The 26,194-nt window shown below is 41.3% G+C and overlaps 3 protein-coding genes across 7 annotated transcripts in view; 1 reads left to right on the plus strand and 2 right to left on the minus strand.

The window, feature by feature from the left end:
• Nucleotides 1–6,758: 6,758 nt before the first annotated feature.
• LOC106039090 (toll-like receptor 1) lies at nt 6,759–13,026 on the minus strand. 3 transcript variants are annotated; one of them, XM_013185963.3, is made up of 3 exons: nt 12,883–13,024; nt 12,588–12,768; nt 6,759–11,176 (listed from the first exon to the last, which is right to left on the minus strand). In XM_013185963.3, exon 3 carries the CDS (start codon nt 11,084–11,086, stop codon nt 8,630–8,632), a length of 2,457 nt encoding a protein of 818 aa, XP_013041417.3. In that variant the 5' UTR covers nt 11,087–11,176; nt 12,588–12,768; nt 12,883–13,024; the 3' UTR covers nt 6,759–8,629. The 3 variants fall into 3 exon arrangements, with proteins under 3 accessions (XP_013041417.3, XP_066851856.1, XP_013041418.3); XM_066995755.1 differs by having other exon boundaries at nt 12,588–13,026; XM_013185964.3 differs by lacking the exons at nt 12,588–12,768; nt 12,883–13,024 and having other exon boundaries at nt 6,761–10,678; nt 11,071–11,176.
• A 3,439-nt stretch (nt 13,027–16,465) lies between these two features.
• Nucleotides 16,466–22,030, minus strand: LOC125179680 (toll-like receptor 1). 2 transcript variants are annotated; one of them, XM_066995759.1, is made up of 4 exons: nt 21,892–22,030; nt 21,500–21,749; nt 20,890–20,990; nt 16,466–19,450 (listed from the first exon to the last, which is right to left on the minus strand). In XM_066995759.1, the coding sequence occupies exon 4, from the start codon at nt 19,390–19,392 to the stop codon at nt 17,431–17,433; it is 1,962 nt and encodes a 653-aa protein (XP_066851860.1). In that variant the 5' UTR covers nt 19,393–19,450; nt 20,890–20,990; nt 21,500–21,749; nt 21,892–22,030; the 3' UTR covers nt 16,466–17,430. The 2 variants fall into 2 exon arrangements, with proteins under 2 accessions (XP_066851860.1, XP_066851859.1); XM_066995758.1 differs by having other exon boundaries at nt 21,873–22,006.
• A 145-nt stretch (nt 22,031–22,175) lies between these two features.
• The window catches only part of FAM114A1 (family with sequence similarity 114 member A1), a 37,157-nt gene continuing 33,138 nt past the window's right edge, over nt 22,176–26,194 (plus strand). For both annotated transcript variants that reach the window (XM_066995760.1, XM_048072869.2), the window contains exons 1-2: nt 22,176–22,308; nt 24,653–25,002. In XM_066995760.1, the coding sequence (XP_066851861.1) occupies nt 24,661–25,002 (342 nt within the window). In that variant the 5' untranslated portion in view covers nt 22,176–22,308; nt 24,653–24,660. The remainder of the gene's footprint in view (nt 22,309–24,652; nt 25,003–26,194) is intronic.

A 26,194-nucleotide genomic window follows, 5' to 3' on the forward strand; every position in this document is an offset into this window, starting at 1 on the left:
GCAAAGTATTGTTCAAATTGTGTAACAAATCTTACATATGGGAATATGAAACCAGCAATTTTATTTAAGGAATAGAGCCCTTCATCTGTGCTCTGGAAAGGGCAGAATGGGAGTTTGCAGCGCTGGGCTGGGGCTGGTTTTGCACAGCTTTTATGAAGAAGATCCATACGCTCTGTTACCTCACCCCAAATCCTCAGGACTTCACTAGGACTCACCCTGATCGGTTTATCTCCAGAACTGAAAAACCTGGAAAATCAATTGGTCCCTGTTTGCTTGACTGGTTTGTTACTAACCCTGATAAGCTTGCTGCTGTTGAGCAGCTGTTTTAGAATGGTGGTTATCATTGGATTTTCATTTCTTATTTTCAGTGGTAGCAACATTGTGAGGAGTCAGAAATTGCCTCCTTCATTTGGCTCAAGATTTTGATGGTAATTGATAATTGTAGACCTGTTGCTGACTGAGGGGGCTGCCTGGAACTTCTGTAGCATCAAGCACAGGTCTACAGCCACTTGGTAGCTTTTATCCTGGGATAAAAACAATTCTCAATGATTTTAGGGGAAAAAAGTAGGTGGGATTCTATTAATCTGTAAGTGGGTTAATGGCAACTGATCCCATTTTTAGCTTAACAAATGCAAACGCCTAATATTTGGGATGCTTAAGCAACATTTCTTTCCAATGCTTGATTTCTCTTTTAAGGCTTTCACAAGATTTTTAAGGCTTTCACAAGATGTTTTCTTTAATGTGTTGTGGGTTTATTTTATTATTTTAAACTAGAAATATAAAATCAGATACCTTAAAGGCTGAACTTCTTTTTACCTGAGAGTCACTTTGCAGAACTTAATCTATTTTATTTACTATGTTCATTCATTAGCCTATGTACCTTTTTTTCCAGAAAATATTTATGATAATGGTGGGGACAAATACAGTGGAGATGCAATAGAACTTTTAAATGTCTTTAGCTATGTGCCATGTGATTTAGGACAACAAAAAATTAAATATTAAATAGAAATATTTGAGATTTTTTCATGTAAATGCATTGTTTGTATGATTTATCACTTGGGTCTGTGGTGTCTGTGGAAGGTCAAAAAAGTCACATGCAAATAGGATTTAATCTTTTTGCTGAAAAACATGCATTTACATCTTGAGTGGCTCGTTGACTCATTTTAGCAAATTTTGCTTTGAGGGGTACCATGAAATTTTTTAATATATACAACTAAATACTTTTTAACAGCCAGTCTTTCCATCTATGACTTAAAGAGAAGCCAGTTTAGATAAAAAGATTAAAAAAAAAAACAAAAAACTAATCCTGCAGACGGTGTATGTTTCAAAAAACATCTTTCACTAGCAGTGTTGCACTGTGCAGTAGGTAACAAATAATACTGTTCTACTAAAATGTTCCTGTTGAAACCATTTGATTATAATGGGTTACTAGTTTCTATGACAATCTTATAAAGCTAAGCAGGTGTTACAGTGTGGTTTTATTTAAATATACACTGCCGTGCTGCAGTGGTATTTCTAATGCCACATCTTGTCCAAATATGTTGTTGTCTCTGTCAAGGTTAGCAAAATATAGGTGAATACAAATCCATTTTACATATCTTCAGAGGGCTACACCAGTTTTCATTGTATTTTACAGATATTAGTACTTTTCTACTATTTATGTACTTTAAATGTTAGAGGGTCAAAATAATCTTTCCGCTTAGCATCTCTCACCTGCAAATATAGCAGGGGTGTTATATTTACTTTAATATGTGTATAAACTATGCAGATTTTTTTTAATAAAATGTAATATATTTTATAAGCTAATAAGACTGAATGGGTAATTAAAGGTTTCTAGTGTACATTACTATAACTTGCAAATATGGAGACATTTTGGTAATCTTTCTTACTAAAGATGTGAATGTTTAATGTACTTTCACTGTTTCTACTTTGGTAGTCCGATGGGAATTCAGTAATGACATTTTGTCATGTCAAACTGTGAACATAAATTTGTACTGTACAGTCCTCATACTATATTTAGTATAAAATACATATGTATTATACTTGTTAATAAAGCCATCAGAATATTATTTCTGGTCATGTCATCATCTACTATACAACAACAGATAGTTACACATGCCCGACGTTCATAAAAGTGTCTAAGGAAGTGTGTAAAATCAGTACTGAATAAAAATAACAAGAACCTACCCTTCCCCCCAAGAAAATCCCACCCTATGAGAGTCTGTAAAATATGTTTAAACACATTAATTTCTAATCCAAAGAGCCTGCCATCAAGATGTTGAGAGTTCAGGACGAGGCGATCTCTGCACTGAGGTGGGTTGGACCTGCTCGGTGTCGGTGCCTTGCAAGGGCCACCTGCAGCCCCTCTTCCCTGCAGACCCCTTTACGGGCCAAGGTGCTGGAGCTGGGCACACAGGAGATAGGTGTGTGCAAATCATGTGCAGACTGGACCAAAGCATGATGGTTTTCTTCTTCAGCACACATGAAAGGCCCCCACATTGTGAACCTAGGTATTAAATGTTAAAGCAGCCATTTGGAGGGAGAGGGAGAAATTTTGGAAACTCTAGATGCAGATTTTTTTTTTTTTTTTTTTTCTCCATGGGCAACACTGAGCAGTGCTCATTCCTTATACACTTGCCTTTAGGAAGAAGGACACAGCTCTTGCTGTAGCAGACTGTCATAGAGCATCTTCCCCAAGGGCCTCTCAGTGAGGTTATCTGCAGAGCGCGTTTGGTTTCAACACCACTGCCTACCTCGTGAGGTACATCCAGCATGACACCACGAGAAGCTGCAGGAACAGCTTCAGGACATGCCTGCTCGGCCCATGAATAGTAAGGTTTGTCATCAGCTGCTCTCTGTGGGGCTGCCCAGGCCCCCAGGGAACCCCCTGGCTCTCCGACATGTGTGGGGATCAGAGGGCAGCTGGGATCTGCAGCTCTGGACCAGCGCCCCGTCACGATCTCCAGCCTCAGGGGAGATTTAAGAATGCTTCTTAAGCTTGCTTTGAGGTTTACGCATCGCTGAAACAGTGCAAAGGTGACAGAGAAGAAGCCAGGAACTTGTCCAAGATATTAATGTGCGCCAAGCAGTCTAAAAGCAGAAACAGATGCTTTCTTGTTCTAGTCAGAACTAACACAGCAGCTAATGATTTTACCAAGCATGCAAGTTACTTTCTTGGTTAAAATCTTTCAGGAACTACTTCCAGCCATCAGGTAGTCTTGGAGGGGGTAGAAAGGGAAATCAAGGCACACATACCCCAAGTTGGAGCCCTGCACTGGAAAAGAGGCTTCTAAATAAATATGTAAAAGAAGTATGGGTTTTTGTCTGACAAATTTACGATGAGCAGAATTGAACTTTCAGCACTGTGAAAGAGCCTGGCTCTGGAAGGGCTTCTCAGGGCAGGAGGAGGGTGATGAGTACGTATGCCTGCTCCAGAAGAGCGGGCTCCTATTTTGTGTGAAGAGAACTGGCTTCCTCCCTCAGGGGTATGAGTGTATGATGGGCAACTGAGAAGTGGACCACTAAAACAGGGTTACAGGCCACCACAGCAGCTCCTAGATGAGAGTGGACAGCAAAGTTAGGTATGGCTTTTTGTTTGTTTGTTGGCATTGGTTTGGTTTGGTTTTCGTTGTGGTGTTTGTCTGTTTGTTTTTTCCCGGTTAGTTGGTGCACTCTATTTTCACATGACAAAAGTGAGTACTCAAAAAATGAAATAGTCTCAGTGTTTCCTCAAGTAATAAAAGGGACTGACATTTTTGGTTTGGTGACAAAATTAGAAAATCATAATATAATGCTAATCAGCTTGAAAAACCTTTTTTTTTCTCTTTAGAAAGAGTCAGTTTCTTCCCAACAATGCCTCAGATCTCTGATATTTTCCTTGCATCACGCATTTTGTTGGTGTTGCTAAAACAGGACAAAACCAGAGGGCAGTAGGGTATGTTATTTTATATGGAGACCATGTGTCATTTGTTTTACTGGCTGGAGATAAAGAGATTCTGTCATACTACTGGAGAGCCTTTGACCTACCAATGCAATGGAAGTATATACAGTGGTATAGACCAGAACAATGACTGTGACTCTCAAGCAAGCTAATCAAGCCTTTACTCTGCACAGATGTGACTTTGTCTGACAAGTTTCTGTTACTTCTGTGACAGACGTCTTTGGATTTTGTGCCATTTAGCTGACAGAATCACAAACACTAAATATAAAACATCCCAGAGTTTAAAGTCTCTGAAGATGTTCAAAAAGGAAAAACTGACTAAACTTAGGGGTTTCTGCTTCTGGTCCCATGTGTTTCACCTCAGCAATAGCAGAGCCAAGCGCAGGCCCGGCCTAGGCCACCAGGCTTTTGTTTCCCAGAGGGGTATGGGAGTACAGGCCGGAGGATGCCAGGAGTGGATTGTAACCTTCTTGTGAGCTGTGAGATCACTTCTGGCACAGAACTGAGGGCAGACCATGTCTTTTCAGAAACTCCGTTGGATGTCAAACACCAGCTAGAAGTTTTGACTCATCCTCATAAAGATTCGGTAGGCCTTGAGACGCCAAGCTCACACCTTCTGGTGTACTTGGCTGTAGGAGCCTATACCAGCTCCAGGTCTCTGGATGCTAAACAAATATATAGCTGAATCTGTCTCTGTAGGGATGTATTTTCCTAGCAACTAGAGATTTTTAAGATAACTGTTCCATTTTCTCTGAAGTTATTTAGGTTTCCATCAAAACAGGTATTTGTCCTTCTCTAACTGTCATTGTGTCCCTTAACTTTCTCACCTCTGTTCTTTCAATAATTTATATTTTTCCACCAGAAAAAGAAAAATTGAGACAACTAATGATGTTTGATTAGAGCAAATGGTTATCCAAAAGTACAGAAAGGATGGTATTTATTGCTCCCAAAAACTGCTTCAATTAGATAATGCAAAATAAGTCCTGGGTAAATAGGATCAGATATTCAAGGAGTGTGTTATCACAAAGTATGAGGTAATCATGATTTGGGAGCTTTGACACCTCACCTGCATTTTATCCAGAGGGCCGGGCAGAGTTTGTGATCTGCTCTGAATAAACTCCATGAATATATGCTCTCTACACCCTACTTAGTAGGAGCGAGCTATGGAGCAGGGGACTGAATCACCACCACTGACTCGGCAGGAGAGCTGCAACCAGGAAGGTCATCTCCTGACCTGGGGAAAATCCCTCTTGTCTAATGTATACCACACACACCTCAAGGGGCTCCTGACTTTGCTGAACCAATGTGATTATTTGTCTCAGTTTTGCTAGCGAAAAATGTTGTGTGTATCTTTAGCACGAAGTGGGAAAACGTGTTGTATGTATTCTAGTGTGAGCTTTCGTTTTCAGGAAATGGTGGGTGATAATTTAACTGGCCACTGGGTGTCGCCCATTATCTGAGAAAAATAGCAAAATTTAAGATGAAGAGGTTGTACTTTAAGAAAATATTTCTTCATGCACATTTAAGAAATGAAGCTGCTACATCTGTCTCACCTTCCGTCACAGAGTCTGATCCTATCACACACAGAAACCTACTCAAAGATTCAAGATTGATTTTGTGTCTTTACAGTGATTTTTAGCCACGAAAACACATTTAACGTATTCTCCACAGTTAAAATTCTGGTCTGGCAAAACATGAACAAAGTCAATACATGATGTTGCTTTCATGTATGCTTTCAGGCTTGTGATTGCAGTGAGAGCAGTTCTTGAATTCATTTTTATGAATACAGACATTAGCGTGACAATATTTCAAGGGTTTAACCAACTATTCATATCCTGTAAGTTTTAAAAACTCTCCAAGAAACAACTCTATGAATACGTCTTGCTTAATGAAACCTATGAAGGTTTATGTAGAACCTGATTTTCTACATTTGGTCAAAACAACAAAAAAAAAAACACTTTATGAATTCACTGAACAGAAACAAGAGCTTTAGGGAAGGGGAAAAAAGTTCCGACAGAGAAGTGATGAGAAACTCCATCAGATGCTAAATTAAAGAAGAAAGGAACCCCAAAGTGTATTTTAAGTGGATACAGGGTACGCTACAGTGTGCAAATAACTAAAACTCTTGGTAAGGGCGTGAAAGATCTCTGAGGTAGGAAGGACAGAGGATAAAGGGAACACACAGGGTTAATAACCTGAAACAATAAACTTAGCAAACCTGAGAAAAAATATTTCTTTCACGTCTACTTACAACTTCAGTTTCAGAACAGTCTTAAATATGAGGCAATCTTCAAAGGCCCAGAATACCACACACATTATTTAGCATGTTAAAAAACCCCAGCTTGCTGATTGCATTACATTTATGGAGACCGGAAAGTCTGATTTGAGAAATCTTACTTCCTCTTTTCTCATTGTGTGGACAGGGCAATGTGTGCTTGTTGCAAGATTTCCACTAAATATGAATGCTAATCATGTCCTTAGACTTTTGGTAGGGGGGAGCAAGAAGCCTGATATTAGGGAGGAGAAGAGGTTTTCTTGTAGCGTTCTTGGCTGCAAAGCTCAGAGGAGCCCTGGAGAGGTAGAGGCTACAAAGCCCCTAACCATCGTAATGCATCAGCCTTTATTCCTGAATGATTCCTAAAGTATCTGAGAGCTGTAGAGCATTTCAAACCTTAAATTATAGGCATACTCTGGCCATAGCTTTCATAAAGCAGACACTAAAGTTTAGCTAGGCAACTGCTTAATAGCAGACAGCAGTGTTATTGAGGAAGCGAATACTCTGCACCAAGAGTGATGTACAGTCGGGGGAAACTTGCTAAGAAGGAAATGGAGCAACTCCAGCTGTGCCTTCTGGCTGCAGCCCCACGTTGAACATCACGGCTTTTGTGGAAAACGCCCTGCAGCCTACTGTCGTAGGCTGACTGGCACATGAGCTCTGCCATCCATTTCCAGTGCCTGTTCCCCTGGCTGCTGAGTGAGGTTTCCATGAAGCACAAGTGACTCAGAGGGCAGGGCGCAGCCTTGCTGACATGACCTCCTGCAGAGCCCTAAGCTCCCATTTGAACATCTCCCCTGCTTGCAGATAACCTGCTTGTCAAGCACGCCGCATCCATGAGCTCCCACCAAAGTTCTGGGTGGTTAGCAGCCCGCGTTAGGGATCACATCCTCCTACTGACTTACTCACTTCACATGCCACTCACGGCTGCGGTCAGAAGGCTTCTCATTTCCATCAGGTAGTAAGTATAATTACACAGCTCCTCGCCACCAGTGACACGACACCAGGAAGTTTAATAATAGATTAAAAAAAAAAAAAAAGAGACATCTATTAGGTTATCAAATTAAATCCAAGTACAGCAAATAATTAGATGCCTCCTATCAACAAGTATCGTTAGTTTAATTAGATTGATTTTAGCGGAGAGGTTATTTCCCAGTGAAGCGCACGCTTTTTATCCTGCAAGGTGACTCTCAGTGCCTGGTGATGAAAGGGCGGGATCACAGAGTTCAGTGAAACTCTAGAGATAAAAGGGGATTTACCTCAAAACATCAGCCTCCTGAATTTAAATATTTAATAGATGACCTAATTCAGTGACTACTCTGCTAATGCAACGCTTTCACAATGGTTATGCAAGTTCTGCTTCCTATTTTCAGTAAGAGGGGCTTTCCTGCAATATTATCACGTGGCACACATTTTAAATACCTACAAAACTACACTGTGAAGTAGGTTGGTTACTAGCTGATCCAGAGAGACAGTAATAAAATAAATCTTATAATTTAACAGAAGAATTACAGTGGTGCAACTGAGAGATTTTTTTTTTAATGGAATTGTAGTAGATTGAGACATCTTTTTTTTTTAACCTTACAGTTGAAAGAGTTCCTAATAAAAGAATATATTACTGAATACTTATATATAACTGTACTTCTGAAAACAAGCGGCTCAATACTTGGTATAGGCACAGCAGAAACAGTAATAATATAATACAATAAAAATCATAAATTCAGATATTAGCTATTATTTTGAAGATAACCAATAGCAAATTCTATGAAACGATTGCTTGATGGGTAAATCTATGCAAGCGGCAATGTATGGTACAGCAAAGTAAGAATGATATTAAACACGGATAAATGGCTTCAACTTCCAGCTTTTACCCAGGACAGTCTCTGTCTGTGGTCAAGGGAAAGATTTCCCAGAAGTGAAAACAGGCTTGGAATAAGTTGCAGTGAGGTCTGAAGGTGTAGGGATACTGTACCCGCTGTTATACTAGTGTACAGAAGCTGATTTAAACAAGAGTTTTTTTCTTGTTTGTATTATTTAATTAAACCTTAGGAAGCAGACCTCTGCCATCTCAACTACAAAACATTCTTGTCAGAACAAAGATTAAGTACGTGACTTTACAATCCCAATGGTATTAAACTAATCACTACTTCGTTACTTTTAAATATATCTAGATTCAATGGGAAACATCCAAAAAAATGCAACACAAGCCTACAAAAAGTGTAATAACTAGGAAAATTCCTTTTTCATTCTCTAGTCAATGATGGGGAAATAACAGAAAATTTCTGACTACTTTCCCAACTAAAATAAGCAGTAGCAATTTCCATATGCTTCACAACTACATTTTGCTACAAACTCAATATATTTTTAAAAGATATTAAACACTCATTAATGCAACTTAATGCAGGACAATCAAGTCACTTAATCAGAGGCTGAGTTATACTACCAGTAGAAGTAACATCATTCTCCTCCTCATTTGCTTCAAATGACTTTGGTAGGTTAATGTTAATAGCTGCCCTCAGGTTAGCCCAGAAAAGGGCACGCTTGCTCCTCTCTTTCGGCCACTCCAGGTACGTTCTCTTTGCCATGAGAGCCTTCAGCTTGTGGTACCTCGCGGGGATAATATACTGAGGGATCGGCTCCAGCAAAATCAGGATTAAGCTGTTGCAGTTCTCACTAAACAGCTTGTGATGGGCAAAGTACAGCTCATAGTGACACCACTCGCTCTGCACAAAGTTGGGAGACAACACAAAGATTGACTTGTAGCTCTTGTCTATGCAGTTAATGATATTCTCCACAATGCTCTTGCCGGGAACAAAGTTTCTCTCGTGCTGGCACAGCTGCACGCTGCCCTCCCCCTTCTCCAGGTTCGGGATCAGCTCGTTCTTCACCCACACGGAATCGCGCTCGCTGTAGGAAATGAAGGCGTGGAACTGCAGGACGGTTTCCCGCTCCTCGGGGCACTCGTGCCAAGCTCTGCGCTTCGTCTGCGTCCACTGCCACAGCATGCGCACGTACCACGGCACGTCCAGGTAGATGCACAGAAAGGCCACCACCCCCACCAGCACCAGCGTCAGCAGCAGAGCTGTCACCAGCAACAGGGTCGTGTTGCAAGCGAGCTCAGTCAAGTGGAAGTCCTTCAGCTGCGTTCCCCTCAGGTCCTCTGGGTACTCGCACACGTACGCCTCCGGCCAGCCGGACAGCTTCCCCCCAGACTGCCTCTCAAGACGCATGAAGGCCTGCAGTTCACAGGAGCACTTGAACGGATTGTGCCCGGCTTCCAGCTCCCGCACCCGCTGGCAGCTCTCAAAGAAGTCGGCAGAAGGGGTGAGGATCGAGTTCATCTCCATATTCAGGAACTCCAGGGCCGAAAAGCCACCGCACCCCGGCAGGTCAGCCAGCCTGTTCGACGCCAGGTTCAGCTCTTTCAAGGACTTCAGCTCAGCAATCCCCTGGGGGACGCTGGCGATCTGGTTGTTTTGTAGGTCCAGTTTGTTGACATTGACCGGCAAGCACCCAAACACGGACTCTGTCAACTGATTTGAGGACAGGTCCAGCTCCATCAGAGACTCGGTCCATTGGCAGTGCTCCTCGGCTCCATCGTTACGCAGCAAGTTGCTGCTCATGTCCAGATACCTCAGTGATTTCATATGCCTTGTCATGGAGCTCACCTTGGAAAGGCTCTCAAATTTATTCCTCTTCAAAATAAGTAACTTCAAATCTGCCAGAGTACTACAATTCTGGAACAATTCATCTGTCAGGGCATTGCGAGAAAAATTTAAATATTGAAATGAGCTTGCTTTCTCTGGACAAAGCATGTGTGGCATGTATGCATCATATATTGTCAAATTGGCAATATTCATCTCTGAAAACTCTCTGTATAGAATCTCCTGGTTGAAATAATAAACCTTATTACGAACATGCTCCAAAGTTAGCACTTTCATGGACACATCCAGAGAGACTACTTGTTCCAGAGAGCTTAAGAAGGGTACAAATTTGTATGCAGTCAACACTCCCATTGGTCCCCGAAAAGTCAAATTTCTCACAGTCAGATTCTCCACGGGTGAATACCAAATAAGCAGGAAAATTTGCAAAATGATTGGCCATTCTAAGTCCACAGTGTCAAGCATCAGAGTTGTTGTCTTGATTTTCTTCAGAAGCTTTAAAGAAGGAGAGGGGAAATCTTTGTAGCTCAAGGTATATCTTATGTTAACAATTTTTAGGTTTTCTGAAGTGCTCATCCCATCATACAAGAGGGAAAAATTGAAGTTTTGGTTTGCCGAAAAAACAATGTGAAGGCTCTTTGTATTTAAGGCTGTCAGACTCTGAGGCTCATACAGAGAAAACTTTTCTAAGGTAAGGAAGAGAGTGTTCAGCTGTAAATGTGTGATGTGTCTGAAGTCTGACCTTCGTATCATCATGGCACTTAATCCTAGGTATTCCAAATGAAACATGGTCCCAAATTCCTGACAGATGGGCAAGACAGTAAAATTATTGAAAGAAAGATCTAAATGTCTAAGACATGAAAGCGTTTGACAATCAACTTTCCAAATGTTATTATGAGATAAATCTAAGTATTCTAAATCTTGATTAAAAATGAAGACATTAAAGTCAAGCTCTGTAATTAGATTATGAGAAAGATTTAATACTTGAAGGTCAGAAAGAGAAATAAATGCAGAGATACTAAGTTCAGAGATCCTATTATGTGATAAATCTAATACATGAGTATGGAGTGGAATGTTTTTTGGAACATCAGTTAGCAAAAGGCTTGAATAGTTTGCAATGAATTCATTTTCCACAGTTGAATGGATATTATTCCAAAGCGTGAGTGTAAAGACACAAGCAAAGACATAGATACTTGTAAGGGATCCCATTATGCCTTCTAGAATTATCTTGGTTCTTTAGAGAAACACAGAAGCACATCTCTGTTTTCTGTTCAATATGTCTCAGTGAGAAGTCCAACCCTGTGAAAAGAAAACACATGGAATTTTCTGAATGTGATGAATAGGTTCTTCAGCATAACTGAAGAACCTATATGAAGTAGCAGTACCCAAATCTGAAAGAAAACACTTAACACTTTAAAAGACTCCAAGATATTCTAGGTGTCATAAGAAATTTCCTACATTTTTCAAATTATCCCGTAGTTGCCAACTTGACAAAGAACCTCCCTAGAAATGGTGAGGGATGATGAATCTGGTTCCAGAGATCAAAAAGCAGAACGACTAAATGGTTGAGCCTATTGACAGCCTACATAGACTCAGAACGGCACCGGCTCTACCATGAAAATGCATGCTCTGGGCAGTACTATTGCGTTATCAAGACAAGACAACATAGACACAACAGACTGGCAACCAGATGTATGAATGACTCACCAATTCTTTTAGAAAACAGAGCCCCATTTTTTTTTTCTCTGCTGATTGTGGGGGTGGGGGAATTGGGCGGTGGGGGATATTCCTCTGTGTAATCTTTTGTTAATAAAAAATAAAAGCCTATTTTTTTGTCAGTTCTGAGTGATAACACGTGTTAGTCCCTAGTAATTTGATTGCCTGATATCAAAACTCTTTCCTTTGCCTTCTAAATCTTCTACCAAGCTTAATCAAGTTTTCTTCCAAATAAGTAAAGCAAAAATATGTGTAATTAACATCACTAAGAGCAATAAAGGAATGAACCATTAAAGTATAAACCTACTTCTGGAGAATCAAACTGAGAAGTCAAATTCTGTCTTTCAGAAAGTTGTACTAGGCAATCTGAGCACAAAACAGATCCTAAATGAAGCTGAGATGGTTGGTCAAAGTACAGTATCACTCGCAAGAAGAACCAAGATTACTTTAAAGAGTAGCTGACCCTGTTCTTCAGAGCCCAGGCTGACAAAAAAAATCTTGAATCAAATAAACTCTGGGGAGATGGGAAGTCAGGAACAAAGCAAGACTTTTTTTCCTGAAGGGAAAAAAAAAAAAAAAAAAAAAAAACGAAGACACTCTCTGGTCCATGCTCTATTGCCAGATGAATTGTAGTTTACTATACACACTATACTGTACAGTGCAAGGGACAATCCACCCTGTAGAGCACTGAAGTGTGCCAAACTCAAAGAATAGAGCAGATCTGTATAGCGAAGCAATATTAAGGATCAGCAGTAACCCATCCAACACCATTGTACGACAGTATTAAATTCGAGTTGGTTGAGAATGAAAATTGCCATTTTTTTTCCTTTCTTCTGTGTTGAAACTCAACATAAAAATGAGCATTTCCACTAAAATTTCAAAATGCCAGAATATCTTCCCCTGGTGAAGAAAGACAACACCTGAGATCTGATGGATCCCAAACCGCCCATAACAAAAATTCTCAAATGTAAATAAAGTAGCAAATATTACCCACCTTTTGTGCATTGAATTCATCTCCAAGTGAAGGACCAGTATAAGACTTCTGCATACTCCGTTAACAACCTCAAGATGGATTTTCAAGCACATGTAATCTTCAAGCTGGAGAATCTCATACAAGATGTTAATTCCTTAACTACTGTGTCAGGAAGTAGGAAGAACAGTTTTTTACCTGTAGACTACAGAATTCTAATAAAGAATTAAATTTCCCTGCAATGCAGATATTAACAACACAATGAAAGGAAATTTTTAACAGTCCAAACTCAAAGTACATTTACTTCTGCAATATTTACCTAACTGTATGGTTTAGGAAGAAATAAACCTATCTGCAGTACAAAATGTTCCCCAAAAGCAAGAACATTTAAATAATTCTGCATTTCTAATTTCACGTCTGTTTCTGATGGTTACACAGATGTTCTGGAAGTTCATCAACTGCATCTCCTTTTTTGCACGCACAGAAAACAGGAAGCAGAACTTTCACAGCCTACTTCTCTTCGTATCAAAATCTCTTGCAGAGATCTACCCTCCTGAGTTAGTTTCCCCAACAAGCAGATTAATTAATGTAGCACATTAACAGACTCCAAATCTAGTAGTGGGGCAAACTGATGCAATTCAAAACATTTACAGGTCGGTCATCTTTACACTAGATATGGCTTGGATGGTTAAATCACGGAAATCCCACATTGTAATTTAATTAAAAAAAAAATTGGAAAAAAAATAAATCTAGAGATAGTATTTTCTATGATATGAAAGCTGCAGAGCAGCCATGAAGAATAAAGCCATAGAGGGCAATCTGGGAATGAAGGCATCCAATAAAGCAGTCATTCAATTAAAGTTTTGAACAGGAGCATGAGCCTAGTGAACAAATCAACAGAGCAGAGAGTCAGTGCACTGCAGAGGCAGATGTAAATAACCAAAACCAACATCTCACTCCCATGAGCCTCCAAACTAACACAACATGCTTCAGTAAGATTGACATCAGGAGGGGGTTCTTCACAGAGAGGGTGGTTGCACACTGGAACAGGCTCCCCAGGGAAGTGGTCACTGCACCGAACCTGTCTGAATTTAAGAAGAGATTGGACTGTGCACTTAGTCACATGGTCTGAACTTTTGGGTAGACCTGTGCGGTGTCAAGAGTTGGACTTGATGATCCTTAAGGGTCCCTTCCAACTCAGGATATTCTATGATTCTATGATTCTATGAAGATTAATCAGCAAGGAAGAAAGAAGCCAAGATAAATAAGTGAACAAAGGTTCATTCTATCCTAATGAATTTTAAGATTAAATTCATGATATATATAATGAATCCTTCACGTATAAGCAGACTGGGGCATCTTGGATGACTGGACTCCATTTAAAGCTTACTCCCCACAGTGAAACAGCACCTTGGAGGAGACTTGAAGGCAAGAATGTATTCAGCTACAAAAAGCTGAGAAGTATGGCAATTTATTCTAACTAGTTGTGCCAGATACATTTGAAGCTTGCATTAGCTTCTTTTAAATCTTTTCCTTTGCCTTTCCAATTTTGCAAAGAATGTAAACTTTTTGCTTTGCTGGAAGAAAATTTCGGGGTTTCAATGTGAGACTGATGAGTGAGATAGTGTTGCTGAAACCTGACAGCAAACCATTCTGCTTTCCTCAATGCAGTGGATCTGAGTAACTCATTACAGGTTGAGACACCTGTGACCCTAGACAAGTCTGGGGATCACGAATGCTTCTGTCTGATTGTCAGCTGATACTGTTTTCTCTTCATGTTAAAGGAGAAGTTCCCATTGGGGAGCATTAATCCATGAAAATGAATAGACTAAGGCACTTGTTGACAGAACAATGGCAGTTTTCCTTCCACTATAACTACTGAAAAATCTTTGCTGTCTTGACAAAATCAAATATACCATCAGCTTTCTTCAGAACTGACTCCAGTGCACACAGGGTTGTCAAAATGAAAAGTACCCACACCTTTATTTATAATATGTTTAATTTCCCTACCACCCTTCTTTAGGAGACATTAAAGTACATTCAGAATACAGTTTTGTACTGCATAAAATACAGTTTTGTACAGTTGTACCATAAAGAAAATTTGGAACTAGTGAAAATGAAACTGACACTCCTAAATACCTCTGTTAATTCATTAGGGACATTGCACAATGTTATTTTTACTAACCCATTCAGCAAAGGTTTGTTTGAGGGTGGTTTCGGTTTACTGATTAAGCCATTTTGCATGATAGCAAAAACTAAAAAGCAGTGTGTACCTGTTCAAGCATCCTGAATGTAGTAGGTAAATACCACCCCTTCTGTCCTGAACATAGCTGTACTCATGCAGATACCTTGTTCCATTTTTTAAGCTTATACTGCTGTATTTTGGGGGGGTTCATTTTTGGTTTTGGTTTTGGTTAAGTGCTTTTTCTTTTTTTTGGTTGTTTTTTGTAGCTTATTCTACCAATGAGCACTTACTTTCACAAACAGCCCTTCCTGCACGTATATCTCACACGTCTGCCTATATATTGTGTTTACTTACCTAGGGAGGAACTGCAGCTACACTCAGCTGAGTATCAGAAGTTATTTAGGACCAGCGCTGTCCTGAAGGATCGAAGGATGTCCCCAATAGGAACTGCTAAAGGGAACTTACATGTGCAAAACATTGAGTTAAAACAGCCAGAGCAGTTAGACTCATCCAAGCACTTACAAGAAGTTAACAGTTATCGGAAGTTGCAAGTGGCTAGGTCAGTGTTTGGTCATATAGAGGACCTTAACTTCAATGGCAGCTCTTTCGTTGTCACAGCTTACTCCCGTGGGTCAAGCAGGCAAAATGAATGCTAAATGCCACCACAAGTTAAACTGAGCAGAGATTTACCACATTTAATGCCTAAACCTATTTTGCTTGGGCAAAGACAGACACCAGGATCAAAGCATGGAAATCAAACTGTGTTCCCCGTGACACAGAGCCACCTTGCAGAGCACACAACTTTCTCAGTTACTGGCTTATCAATACCTCTTGACTGAGCAGTGAGTGCAAATGAGTGTTATAGTGTTATATAAACGAGCTTCAATGATGATGCTTTGTAGCATTTCTAAAGCTAAAAAAGAGCTGAGCTCTCAGCAAGGCAACCCCTCTGTGTGTTGTGACTTCCATTCTGTCATAGTTTGGTTTCCTTTATGCTACACACTACATAAATATATATGTGTGTGTGTGCTTTCACTTCATTCTGCACATTTTCTAGGTTTTGGAGGGTGGTTAACTCCCACATTATCAGTTTTGTATGTTGATATTGTTCTGCATGTGAAATAGCATTCCTGCTAGTCACTGAGATGACTAGTCAAATGCCAGGAATATGCTGATATGGTATCCGACATCAGAATATATTTACATACACCCTTTTTTGACGCTTGGGAGCTACCTTCCAGAATGTGCCGATACAAGTGCCAGAAAAGAGGCTGACACAGGATGTGAGGCTAACACATGGCCCCACGTCTGGGAAAAAATCCTTCTTGGACTGAAACTGGTTTTATATAGTGTTCAGAGTATGGCAGAGGCTAAAATAATTGTTTGGAATATCCTGATATATCTCTTGAGAAATCTCTGCTGGGGAATCTGAGAAACTGGATGCAGTAATTCACAGCATGTGTAGCTGATTTGTCAATTATCTGGCACATAACGTAAATGTAGCTTGTCCTTCTGACTTCGTGAATAGAGGTCTTACCAGTTGTCCCAAGACCTGGCAAATCTTTTCAGCCTCTGACTGGTTATTGCCTTTCTGATCAGAAACTCATAGCTGTGCTGCAAAAGATACTATTTCAGCTGAAATCGACAGCTGCTTAGAATCATGAAATCGTAGAATCATCTAGGTTGGAAAAGACCTTCAAGATCACCAAGTCCAACCATCAGCCTTACCACGGGGTCCCATCACTAAACTATGTCCCTAAACGCCATGTCGCCTAAACACCTCTTAAGTATCTCTGGGGATGGGGACTCAAGCAACTCCATGTCCTTCTTGTACTGAGGGGCCCAAAACCAAACACCCTGCTTGAGATGCAGTCTCCCCGGTGCTGCATACAAGAGGACAATCCTTTCCGCAGTCATGCAACTGGACGTGGCCCATGGGCCCAGCCCGTCCAGATCCCTTGTAGAACCTCCTGCCCTCAGGCAGATCGATGCTGCCGCCCAGCTTGGTGTTGTCTGGGAGCTCAGTGTGGGTGCACTCGATCCATTCATCCAGAGCAGTGCCAAGCTACAGACACCAAAAGGCAAAGTACCTCATCCTTTTTTCTCTTTAAGAATAAAATCCCCCTTCCTTCCCCACTCAGTCTGGTTCTGTCACAGCCATGCCTGTTCCCTTGCACAGGATATTCACAGAGCTCTGTATCTGGGTCCCGTGCTTTATGTTCTTCAATCTGAAACTTAACCCAGTAATACTCTCAAATTCTGGACTTCTAGACATCTCAGGATACATAATTTTCTTTCTTGCAACCTAATTTTAACAGAGGTCCTATGACCAAGATGTAATGTAGATCTCTGAAGGCACCAGCAATTCAGTCCCTCTTCCACAGGACCATACCAAGTGCTCCAGATTTTATTTCACAGAGAAATATTTACTACAATATTTCAAGCACAGTTGAAAAAAAGTAAATATTCAAGTTATATCTTTGTGTCAATCTCAAGTGATTTCCAGTAAACTAGGCTAATTTTTTCCTCTAGTAAGGCAGCATAGACAATTCTGTAGAAATAGTGTTCTATAACAAAAAGTGAAATATATTGACAACAAATAGAAATCATAAAGTATTTATTGGTTCATCAAAAAAAAAAAAAAGAAAAAAGAAAAGAAAAGAAACTGCATTAGAAAGGTTCTTAATCTCTTTCTCCACACCTCTGCCCCTCAGCCACTGGCAGGTTAATCTTAATAGCTGCCCTCAGGTTAGCCCAGAAAAGGGCACGCTTGCTCCTCTCTTTCGGCCACTCCAGGTACGTTCTCTTTGCCATGAGAGCCTTCAGCTTGTGGTACCTCGCGGGGATAATATATGGAGGAATTGGCTCCAGCAAAATCAGGATTAAGCTGTTGCAGTTCTCACTAAACAGCTTGTGATGGGCAAAGTACAGCTCATAGTGACACCACTCGCTCTGCACAAAGTTGGGAGACAACACAAAGATTGACTTGTAGCTCTTGTCTATGCAGTTAATGATATTCTCCACAATGCTCTTGCCGGGAACAAAGTTTCTCTCGTGCTGGCACAGCTGCACGCTGCCCTCCCCCTTCTCCAGGTTCGGGATCAGCTCGTTCTTCACCCACACGGAATCGCGCTCGCTGTAGGAAATGAAGGCGTGGAACTGCAGGACGGTTTCCCGCTCCTCGGGGCACTCGTGCCAAGCTCTGCGCTTCGTCTGCGTCCACTGCCACAGCATGCGCACGTACCACGGCACGTCCAGGTAGATGCACAGAAAGGCCACCACCCCCACCAGCACCAGCGTCAGCAGCAGAGCTGTCACCAGCAACAGGGTCGTGTTGCAAGCGAGCTCAGTCAAGTGGAAGTCCTTCAGCTGCGTTCCCCTCAGGTCCTCTGGGTACTCGCACACGTACGCCTCCGGCCAGCCGGACAGCTTCCCCCCAGACTGCCTCTCAAGACGCATGAAGGCCTGCAGCTCACAGGAGCACTTGAACGGATTGTGCCCGGCTTCCAGCTCCCGCACCCGCTGGCAGCTCTCAAAGAAGTCGGCAGAAGGGGTGAGGATCGAGTTCATCTCCATATTCAGGAACTCCAGGGCCGAAAAGCCACCGCACCCCGGCAGGTCAGCCAGCCTGTTCGACGCCAGGTTCAGCTCTTTCAAGGACTTCAGCTCAGCAATCCCCTGGGGGACGCTGGCGATCTGGTTGTTTTGTAGGTCCAGTTTGTTGACATTGACCGGCAAGCACCCAAACACGGACTCTGTCAACTGATTTGAGGACAGGTCCAGCTCCATCAGAGACTCGGTCCATTGGCAGTGCTCCTCGGCTCCATCGTTACGCAGCAAGTTGCTGCTCATGTCCAGATACCTCAGTGATTTCATATGCCTTGTCATGGAGCTCACCTTGGAAAGGCTCTCAAATTTATTCTTCTGCAAGATAAATGTCTCCAGTTGAATTAATTTATCACAGTTTTGAAAAAGCAGATCTGTTAAATCATTGTTTCTAAAATTTATGTATCTAAAGGGACTGTCAAGCGAAGGACATAGCATATGTATCATCTCTGATTCTGCTACTGTCAAGGCTTCAATGTTCATGTTTGCAAATATCTGGTACAGGTCATCCTGTGAAAAGTATAGATCTGTGACTAGAATGTTCTTCAATGCCAGTGCTTTCATGGAAGTACCCGAATACCTGAAGTTATAAGATTCAACGTCCGACAATTGCGTAAAGTTGTTGATATTGAAATATTCAATGGATGAGTGCCATACAGTCTGAAGAAGTTCAAGAAAAATATTCCAGTCCACTGACATATTTGTCAGTGTCAGATTTTGTAGCCTGGAGCCTTTTCTGAAATCAGACAATAAAGTTATTAATTTTTTTACATTGCCATTTGTGATTTGTGACAATGACAGGCTTTCTGTAGTATTTTCTACTACAACCCAATTGTATTCAACTTTGGACTGCTGACGATTTTTATACAACAGTGGAAGGCTCATGATGCTTTTGTCAGAACCACCTTCTGGAAAATTATTAGAAACAGATGTAAAGAGTTCATTTTCCACAGACAGGCTGATATTGTTCCAAAAAGTTAATACAAACAGACACTCATACACAAAAAGGTTTCCGAGATATCTCATATTCTTTGTCATACTGGTTTATGGCTCCTTGCAGATGTTCAATATTTATACATCCATCTTTATTCTGATCCTGTAACAACAACAAAAACAGATCATATCATTAAGTGTATATCCAACAGCCATCATAGACCAACTTTTTTAAGGTTCAAATTTTCTGCCTCTCCCTTTGACTCAGAAAGCAATTATTATAAACCTATTACCATTCACGAGAGGCGTTCCTGAATTATTTATTTAATTTCATTATTTAAGTAAGTGTATTTAATTTTATTAAATAATTTTATTATTTAATTAAGACATTCCTTCATTATTTAATTATTATTTGATGGTGCATTTTCATGCTTTATGATAGGATAAGCAGGGGGAAAAAAAACAGGAACCATATCTCTCTCCTGTTCCACAGCAGTGTTTTGATTGGGTTAAATAGTGGACATGATGAAAACACTGGGTAAGGTGTTTTTTATTTTTATTTTATTTTTGAATTAAAACAGAGCAGCACCTTCAGTATTGAATGCCAAACACTTGGGTTATTATCCTGGCAAAGACATAAACCAGTCTCTCTTTATTTCTGTACAACGCTGGTCAGAAATTCCATCTTAGCTGAGGTCTAAATATGGAACTAACTCCAATGGAACTAATCTATCTTTCTGGTTTAGCATACTATCATGTATTAACACTTCAGTGATTCAGGAATCAGAGGAAATAATCTTAAAAATTACTTTTTCACTTTAAAGCTTATTCTATACATCATACTTCATTTCTCAGCCCCATATGAAAACAAATTATCCAAAAAAGAAAGGGAAAGATAGGAGAGACAGCACAAAACAGAACATGGGCAATTCATATTCTCTGCTGTCATGCTGATAAGCCTTATGGTGGTGCTCTATGATTCTTTGTTTCTGTCACTATAGACAAGAGAATTCACATCTAGTTTGCAAGTGACACTTTGTACCATTGTTGCATACAAGCCATACTATTGTCTGTTCCTGACTGAAGAGGTAAAATCTTAAAGTAAGCCCTTGCTTCTATCAAATGTTCACTCTTGTTTTAGATTATAGCAGTTTAACCACACGAATATAACACAGGCGTAACTCTACTGAATACAGAGTCAGATGCACATTTAATTAACGTGTAAAAACTGCCATAAATTAGAGCCTGTTATTGGTATCTCTTTAATTAAATGACAGTACACTGGCCACTGGCATAGTCTGAGTTCTCCTGTTCTGCCTACATACTATAAAGATTAGGCATATATTAAAAAGCAAAAGAAGCATTTTACCATAAATTGCATGCCATTAGTCCTCACTTACCACTCTAGTGCAATCACTTACTTGAAGATGAATATATTCCCCAAATGTCTTGACAAAAGTAGCCAAATTAAGTCATATAATGAAGTTGTTTCCTTCCTTTTTTTTTTTTTTTAATATATTTATCTATTTACTAAAAGGCAATCATTATTTTTTTCTGAAACCTGTCAAGAACCCTTTAGGAAGATGATGGCACTCAACTTACAGTGATAATAGACTTCAATGAAATCCAAGGTGAGTAGAAGTGTTCATTTATTGCTCATCTTCTGTACTAATTTTTCTGTTCCAAAACCATTTGTAACATTTCTGCAGTGAGAAAATACAAGTGAAATTAATTACTGAAAAGTGAAAGAGAAAGAAAACTAGTAAATACAAGTGCTAAATTCAGTGAAGCCGTTTAGGAACTCAGGAAACTCATACAACCTCCTATCTCACAGACAGACATACACACACATTTACAATGTTCTTTCATCTTTGAGTAGCAACTTCCTATTACAATACTGATTAATTACTGTAAGATCTATTTTATAGTCAAAATTACCAGTCACGACAAGGAAAAATGAACCCCCAACTATTGAGCTCCATCTATTATGATTCATACAAAGACAATGCCTTTACTCTTCCACAAGCTCCATTAAAAAGAACAGGTGAATCCTTAGGACTTCTTGAGAGTTCTCAATAAATACATCTACACATTAATAAATTAACCTAAAAGACACCAGAACTACAAGCATGCCCTGATACTTAAATACTCATTGAAACACCTAAAAATAAGATTATTTAGCAATACAAACATTTGTTCTGCTATCACCTACCTTAATGGGAAACTTCAGAGCATTTCGCTCAATAAGTGCTAAGTCACGTAGCTTTATCCTCGTTTGTGAGGCACGCTTCTGAGAACTGAGGTTTTACTTCATGACCTCCTATAAGCAGGCTCTCCTCAGTGATTCGTAAGTTTTGTTACGCTTCCCGTGCCAACAGCAAATTTTTTTCTTCAGCAAAGGAAGTCTGGTGACAGAAATGATGCTGCAACAAATCCTGGAACTGCAAAAGGGTATGCTTTGCCTGAAAACGAAGCAGCAAAAAGAGGAAACGGCGTGAGGGATCCGACTGTGACCAGAACCGCAAGCTGTTTGCCAAGAACCCACGGCTCCTCACAGGGCTGCGGGCAGCACTGCGGGCACTTACTGGAAGTTTGCGTACGCACCTCCCAGTTACTTTCGGCTGCACTTCCTGGAAATGCAGCCAAGGTGCGGGGTGTCACCTGAAAGGCTAACTCCCTGCTGTGTAATCCTACAGCCGCATATTTCAGCCCCTTTCCGCCTCCTGAGGAGAGCGGGGCCGTGAGGGGCAGTAACGGCAGTCAGGGCGACTCTCCCCGCGGCGGGGCAGTGCTGCCGGCGCCGCCGGTTGCCCGCAGCCCCGGGCGCAACAGGCGGCTGCCTCGGAAGGACATGAGGGAGAAGGACCGAGAGAAGAGCCCTCCCTCCTCCCAGCGGCCCGGCCCGGCACAGCACGGCCGGCCCGCGGCCGCCCGGCCATCGCTTCCTCCTCCCCCCGCTGCTGCCGACGTGGCGGGGCGGGGAAGGAGCAGGGGGCGCGCCGGCAAGGGGACTGCTGAGCGGTAAGGAGCACGGCGATTTCTTGGTTTGTTTTGTTTTTCCCTGACACTTTCCTGCGGGCCCCTCACTAACAACTCAAGCCCGGAGGGGATTAAACCAGGAGAAGAAAAAAAAAAAAAAAGAGGAAGAAGAAAGGGGAAGCAGCGGCTTTGAGGGAGCGGCTGCTCCCGCCTCGCCCTGCCCGCGGGGGCAGGTGGCAGCTGGGAGAAAAGCGACCCCGGGAGGGAGCGCAGTGTCGCCGGGGATTTTCCCCGGGGGACAAAAACGAACAAAAAAAAGTTATCAAGTTATCCCTGAGCGAGGCGGCGCCAGGCGCTTTCGGGGCGGGATGAAACTCCGCGGGCGGCCACCGCACCTCAGAGGTGCCGCGGAGCCTGAGGGGCTGGGGGTCGCCTCTGGCCTCGACGCCTTCTTCTGGATCCGTCAGGGGAGAGGGGCTCCCTCACGACAGAGCTGTCGCGGTCATGTCACGTCGGTACAGCCCGCAGCGACGCCTTGCCCCAGGGTCAAGCACGAGTGGACGGCTTCTTGGTTTCTGACTGATTTTGGGAGTTTGCTGTTAGCTGTTCGGGTCCCCAAAAGCAGGCTCAGCAAAGGACTTGCAGGGACCACAGCGGCCCCCAGAGATGAGCCAGTCCTGCCACTATCCGTGTGCACATGTGAGCCTTTAAAATTTGTACTGGTGTCGGGTATTTGATCATTCAGATCCAATCCCAGTGCAAAACTGTGATGCATGTATCTACAGGTTTTACTGGGTTTAGTAGAGGATCCTCGTAACTGACACAAATAGAAGCATTTTCTTTAGGTGATGCTACCCATCACACAGAGTACTGTAAAATTATAGCAATATTTGCCTACATTATTTTATGGTGTTTGCTGTATTCGTAATAGAAAACTTCAAATGTTTGTAGCAAATGTAAACATTCTGACTTGTAAATGCATATTTGCTAAAGATAATTAAGTTACAGCGTAAGCTAAAGTAATGTAAGTGGCATCAAGTGTTTATTTATTTATGCCTCTTGTTCACTGATCCTAAATGCTATTCTCGGTACTGTTCAAACAGCTGCTCTAGTTCAAATTAGATAAACAGGCTGCTAAGGCCACAGCTGTACATGATTCTACAGACTTTAATAAAAGGTACTAGTATAAGTACATGCTTGACAGGCAGGTGTTTTACTAATCCCAGTTATATTCTGCTTTTCACCCTCTTTTCTTTTTTGCCAGTCTCTTTTAGAACCTCAGGCATTCCAACAGGTACGAGGTTCTGGACTGTTTTTAGTTCAAATGGGAGTCAGTGAAAAGACAGCATCAGCAGACAGGGTTGCTTGAGTTTATTTTCTGCCACTCAGCTCTGCATGTAGACAAGACCTTGCAATGACAGCTCTCTGTCAAGGTTTGTCTTTCAAGTATGGTGCCAGGCATACTGTTGTTGTCAACAAGTAAATAGTAGTAATTGTGACTAAAGTCCAGTGCTCTTGGCCTCTGCCAGTGCCGCTTCTTAATCAGCTGCAGAGCTTGCTCCGTGGCCATTTCTTTCTCTGTGTGGGTCCTTAGTGCAATGACTACAATGTTGTGGAGAATGCTTGGAAATATGTCAATAACTGTACCTCATGCAAGCTTACCTTGGCTTCAGAATTGAAGTTTAATCACACAGCTTAATTCCAGAACTGATCCCTGACATTTTAGGAACAGGTGAGAAGTGTTACCCAAACAGTAAGCCTTTGAGATAAGCAGTACAGACTCTATGTGAGCAGCAAATGTTTCCTATCTTTGAACTGGCTGCAGGGACCATGGCCTGTTGTGTTTTCAAATTACAACCCATCTCCAATGTATTAATATTACTGCAGCTTTTACTGGTGCTTTTTTCAGCTCCTTGGCATCTTACTCTCTATCATTCAGAAGATGATAGGAACGTGTGTAAGTGGAGGTGGTGAAAATAGGAGCAAGAACTGCTTGGCCAATATGTTCTAGAGCCATTGCAGCTCAGCTTATCACATTTTCCAGTATCCCATCAATACACCTAATAAGGAACATAGGAATTAACCATGTGGAAGCTCTTATAGTTGACTTCTCCAGGCAAATGAATATCCTTTCTCACTCAACCAGCAATATTTTGGAAAACAAAAGAATAATGCTGCTCTTTGTACTTGAGTGCAGTCCTGCAAGGTGAATAGAGTATTCAAAGTATAATCGTGTCAGGGCCAGCATGCTGTATGTACCACAGGGCTCCGTGCTTCAGGAGACCTTACATCAAGGCTATGCTTTTTTTTCAGCAATAGCTTTTGGGAAACACTCCATATTATATGATTATTCATCTAAAAAGACTAATTTATTTTCTTTATTCAGAATTGAAAATGTCTGAAGACTTAGGTGATGGCATTCCACCTGAAGAAAAACCTGAAGTAGTGGAAATGCCCAGAAATGATGTATTGCCTCACGAGTCAGTACCAGACCTTGTGGAGGCTGAGATCTTGCCTACATCTTCACATGAGGAACATGGACAGGCTGCTCAGAGTGCCAGTAATGGACAGAAAGGAGACGTATTTATTAATGAAAATCCTTTGACTGAAAACATAGCTGAAAATCTGCCTTCCAATGGAGAGCTGGCTGAAGACATGCCCACTGAGTGCAATGAGACTGTAAGACTTGATGCAGAACCTGAGTCTGAAGAAACACCACCTGAACAAAGCAGTCCAGTGAGTAATATTTTCAGTTCCATAAATGTTCTCCCCTCCCTGCTCTGTAAGAACAGAGTTTTGTAAAATTTGTATACTGCTTTTTACAAAAACCTAAGGAGTTACATACAGAGAACCTGCATGGGAATAAAATCAGTTAGACTGACTGCAGCGCCAAGCCTTTGGAAACTAGGAACAGCTGAATTTCTCTTCACAGGGTGATATTAATTTGGTCTCTCTAGCTTGGTTGCAATTAAACTGTGCCAGAGCTTGTCTTACTAAGAATCTAGTCCATTTTGAATACTCTTATAATTTATCTGGTTTTCTGTACAAATGTGCTTCATTCAGTTCACAGAACAAACCTGAAAGAGGACCAAACTTAAGCTGCATATGCAGCACTGAGACTTGTGCTTTCCAGTTTTCAAGACATTAGCCTCACACAAATAATCCATCTTTCACAAGATTCACTGAAACTGGCAGCCTTCATTCTAGGCCAGTATTGTTTGATGTGTGATCCTCCAGCCTCTGGGAGTCCTGAGCAATTGTAAGAAGTTCATTAAAAAAGAAAAGTGCTTTTTTACAGTCTACATGACATTCAATGCACATGATGACATAGCTAAAGATATTTATATCTCCACTGGAACATTTTCAGGTATCCACAAATTGGAAAAGGTTCAAATGCATTTGTTTAGTCCCTCTACCAGTAACAGGGCCCTGCCTCCAAGACGTTACAGGGGATGTATACAGTGCACAATGCAGAGCTGCTTGGGATACTTCAGCTTTTGTTCATGAGTTAATTGTGCAGAGGCAATAAGTTACATGCAATTGAGACAACAGTTCCTTAATATGATTTAAATATGGAGTAGTGATAGTTGTTCAATTCCATGTGTTAATGGAAAAAGGTGGGCAGCACCTCTTCTGGCTGTGTTTTGATTGAACAGTTGTTAGGAATTCCCTGTGCACATCTACTGGGTTACACCTATGAGGAGACTCAGGCAGAGAAGCCTCTAGCTCTGGCTCCCCATGGAACAAAGAAAGGAGATGGATGCCTGCCTGTCCCAAAGAATAACCGCAATACATTTGCATGGCTTTGTAAGATTAGATGCCTGAAGAAATATTAGGACATCCCTAAAGACGTCCCTAGAGTTTTATGTGCTTTCAGGAATAGGTGCTTTGAATTAAGCTTCCTATTTTGCTTTCTTGTGCACAGAGA

The sequence above is a fragment of the Anser cygnoides genome, chromosome 4 (genome assembly GCF_040182565.1).
Source record: "Anser cygnoides isolate HZ-2024a breed goose chromosome 4, Taihu_goose_T2T_genome, whole genome shotgun sequence".
Lineage (NCBI taxonomy): Eukaryota > Metazoa > Chordata > Aves > Anseriformes > Anatidae > Anser > Anser cygnoides.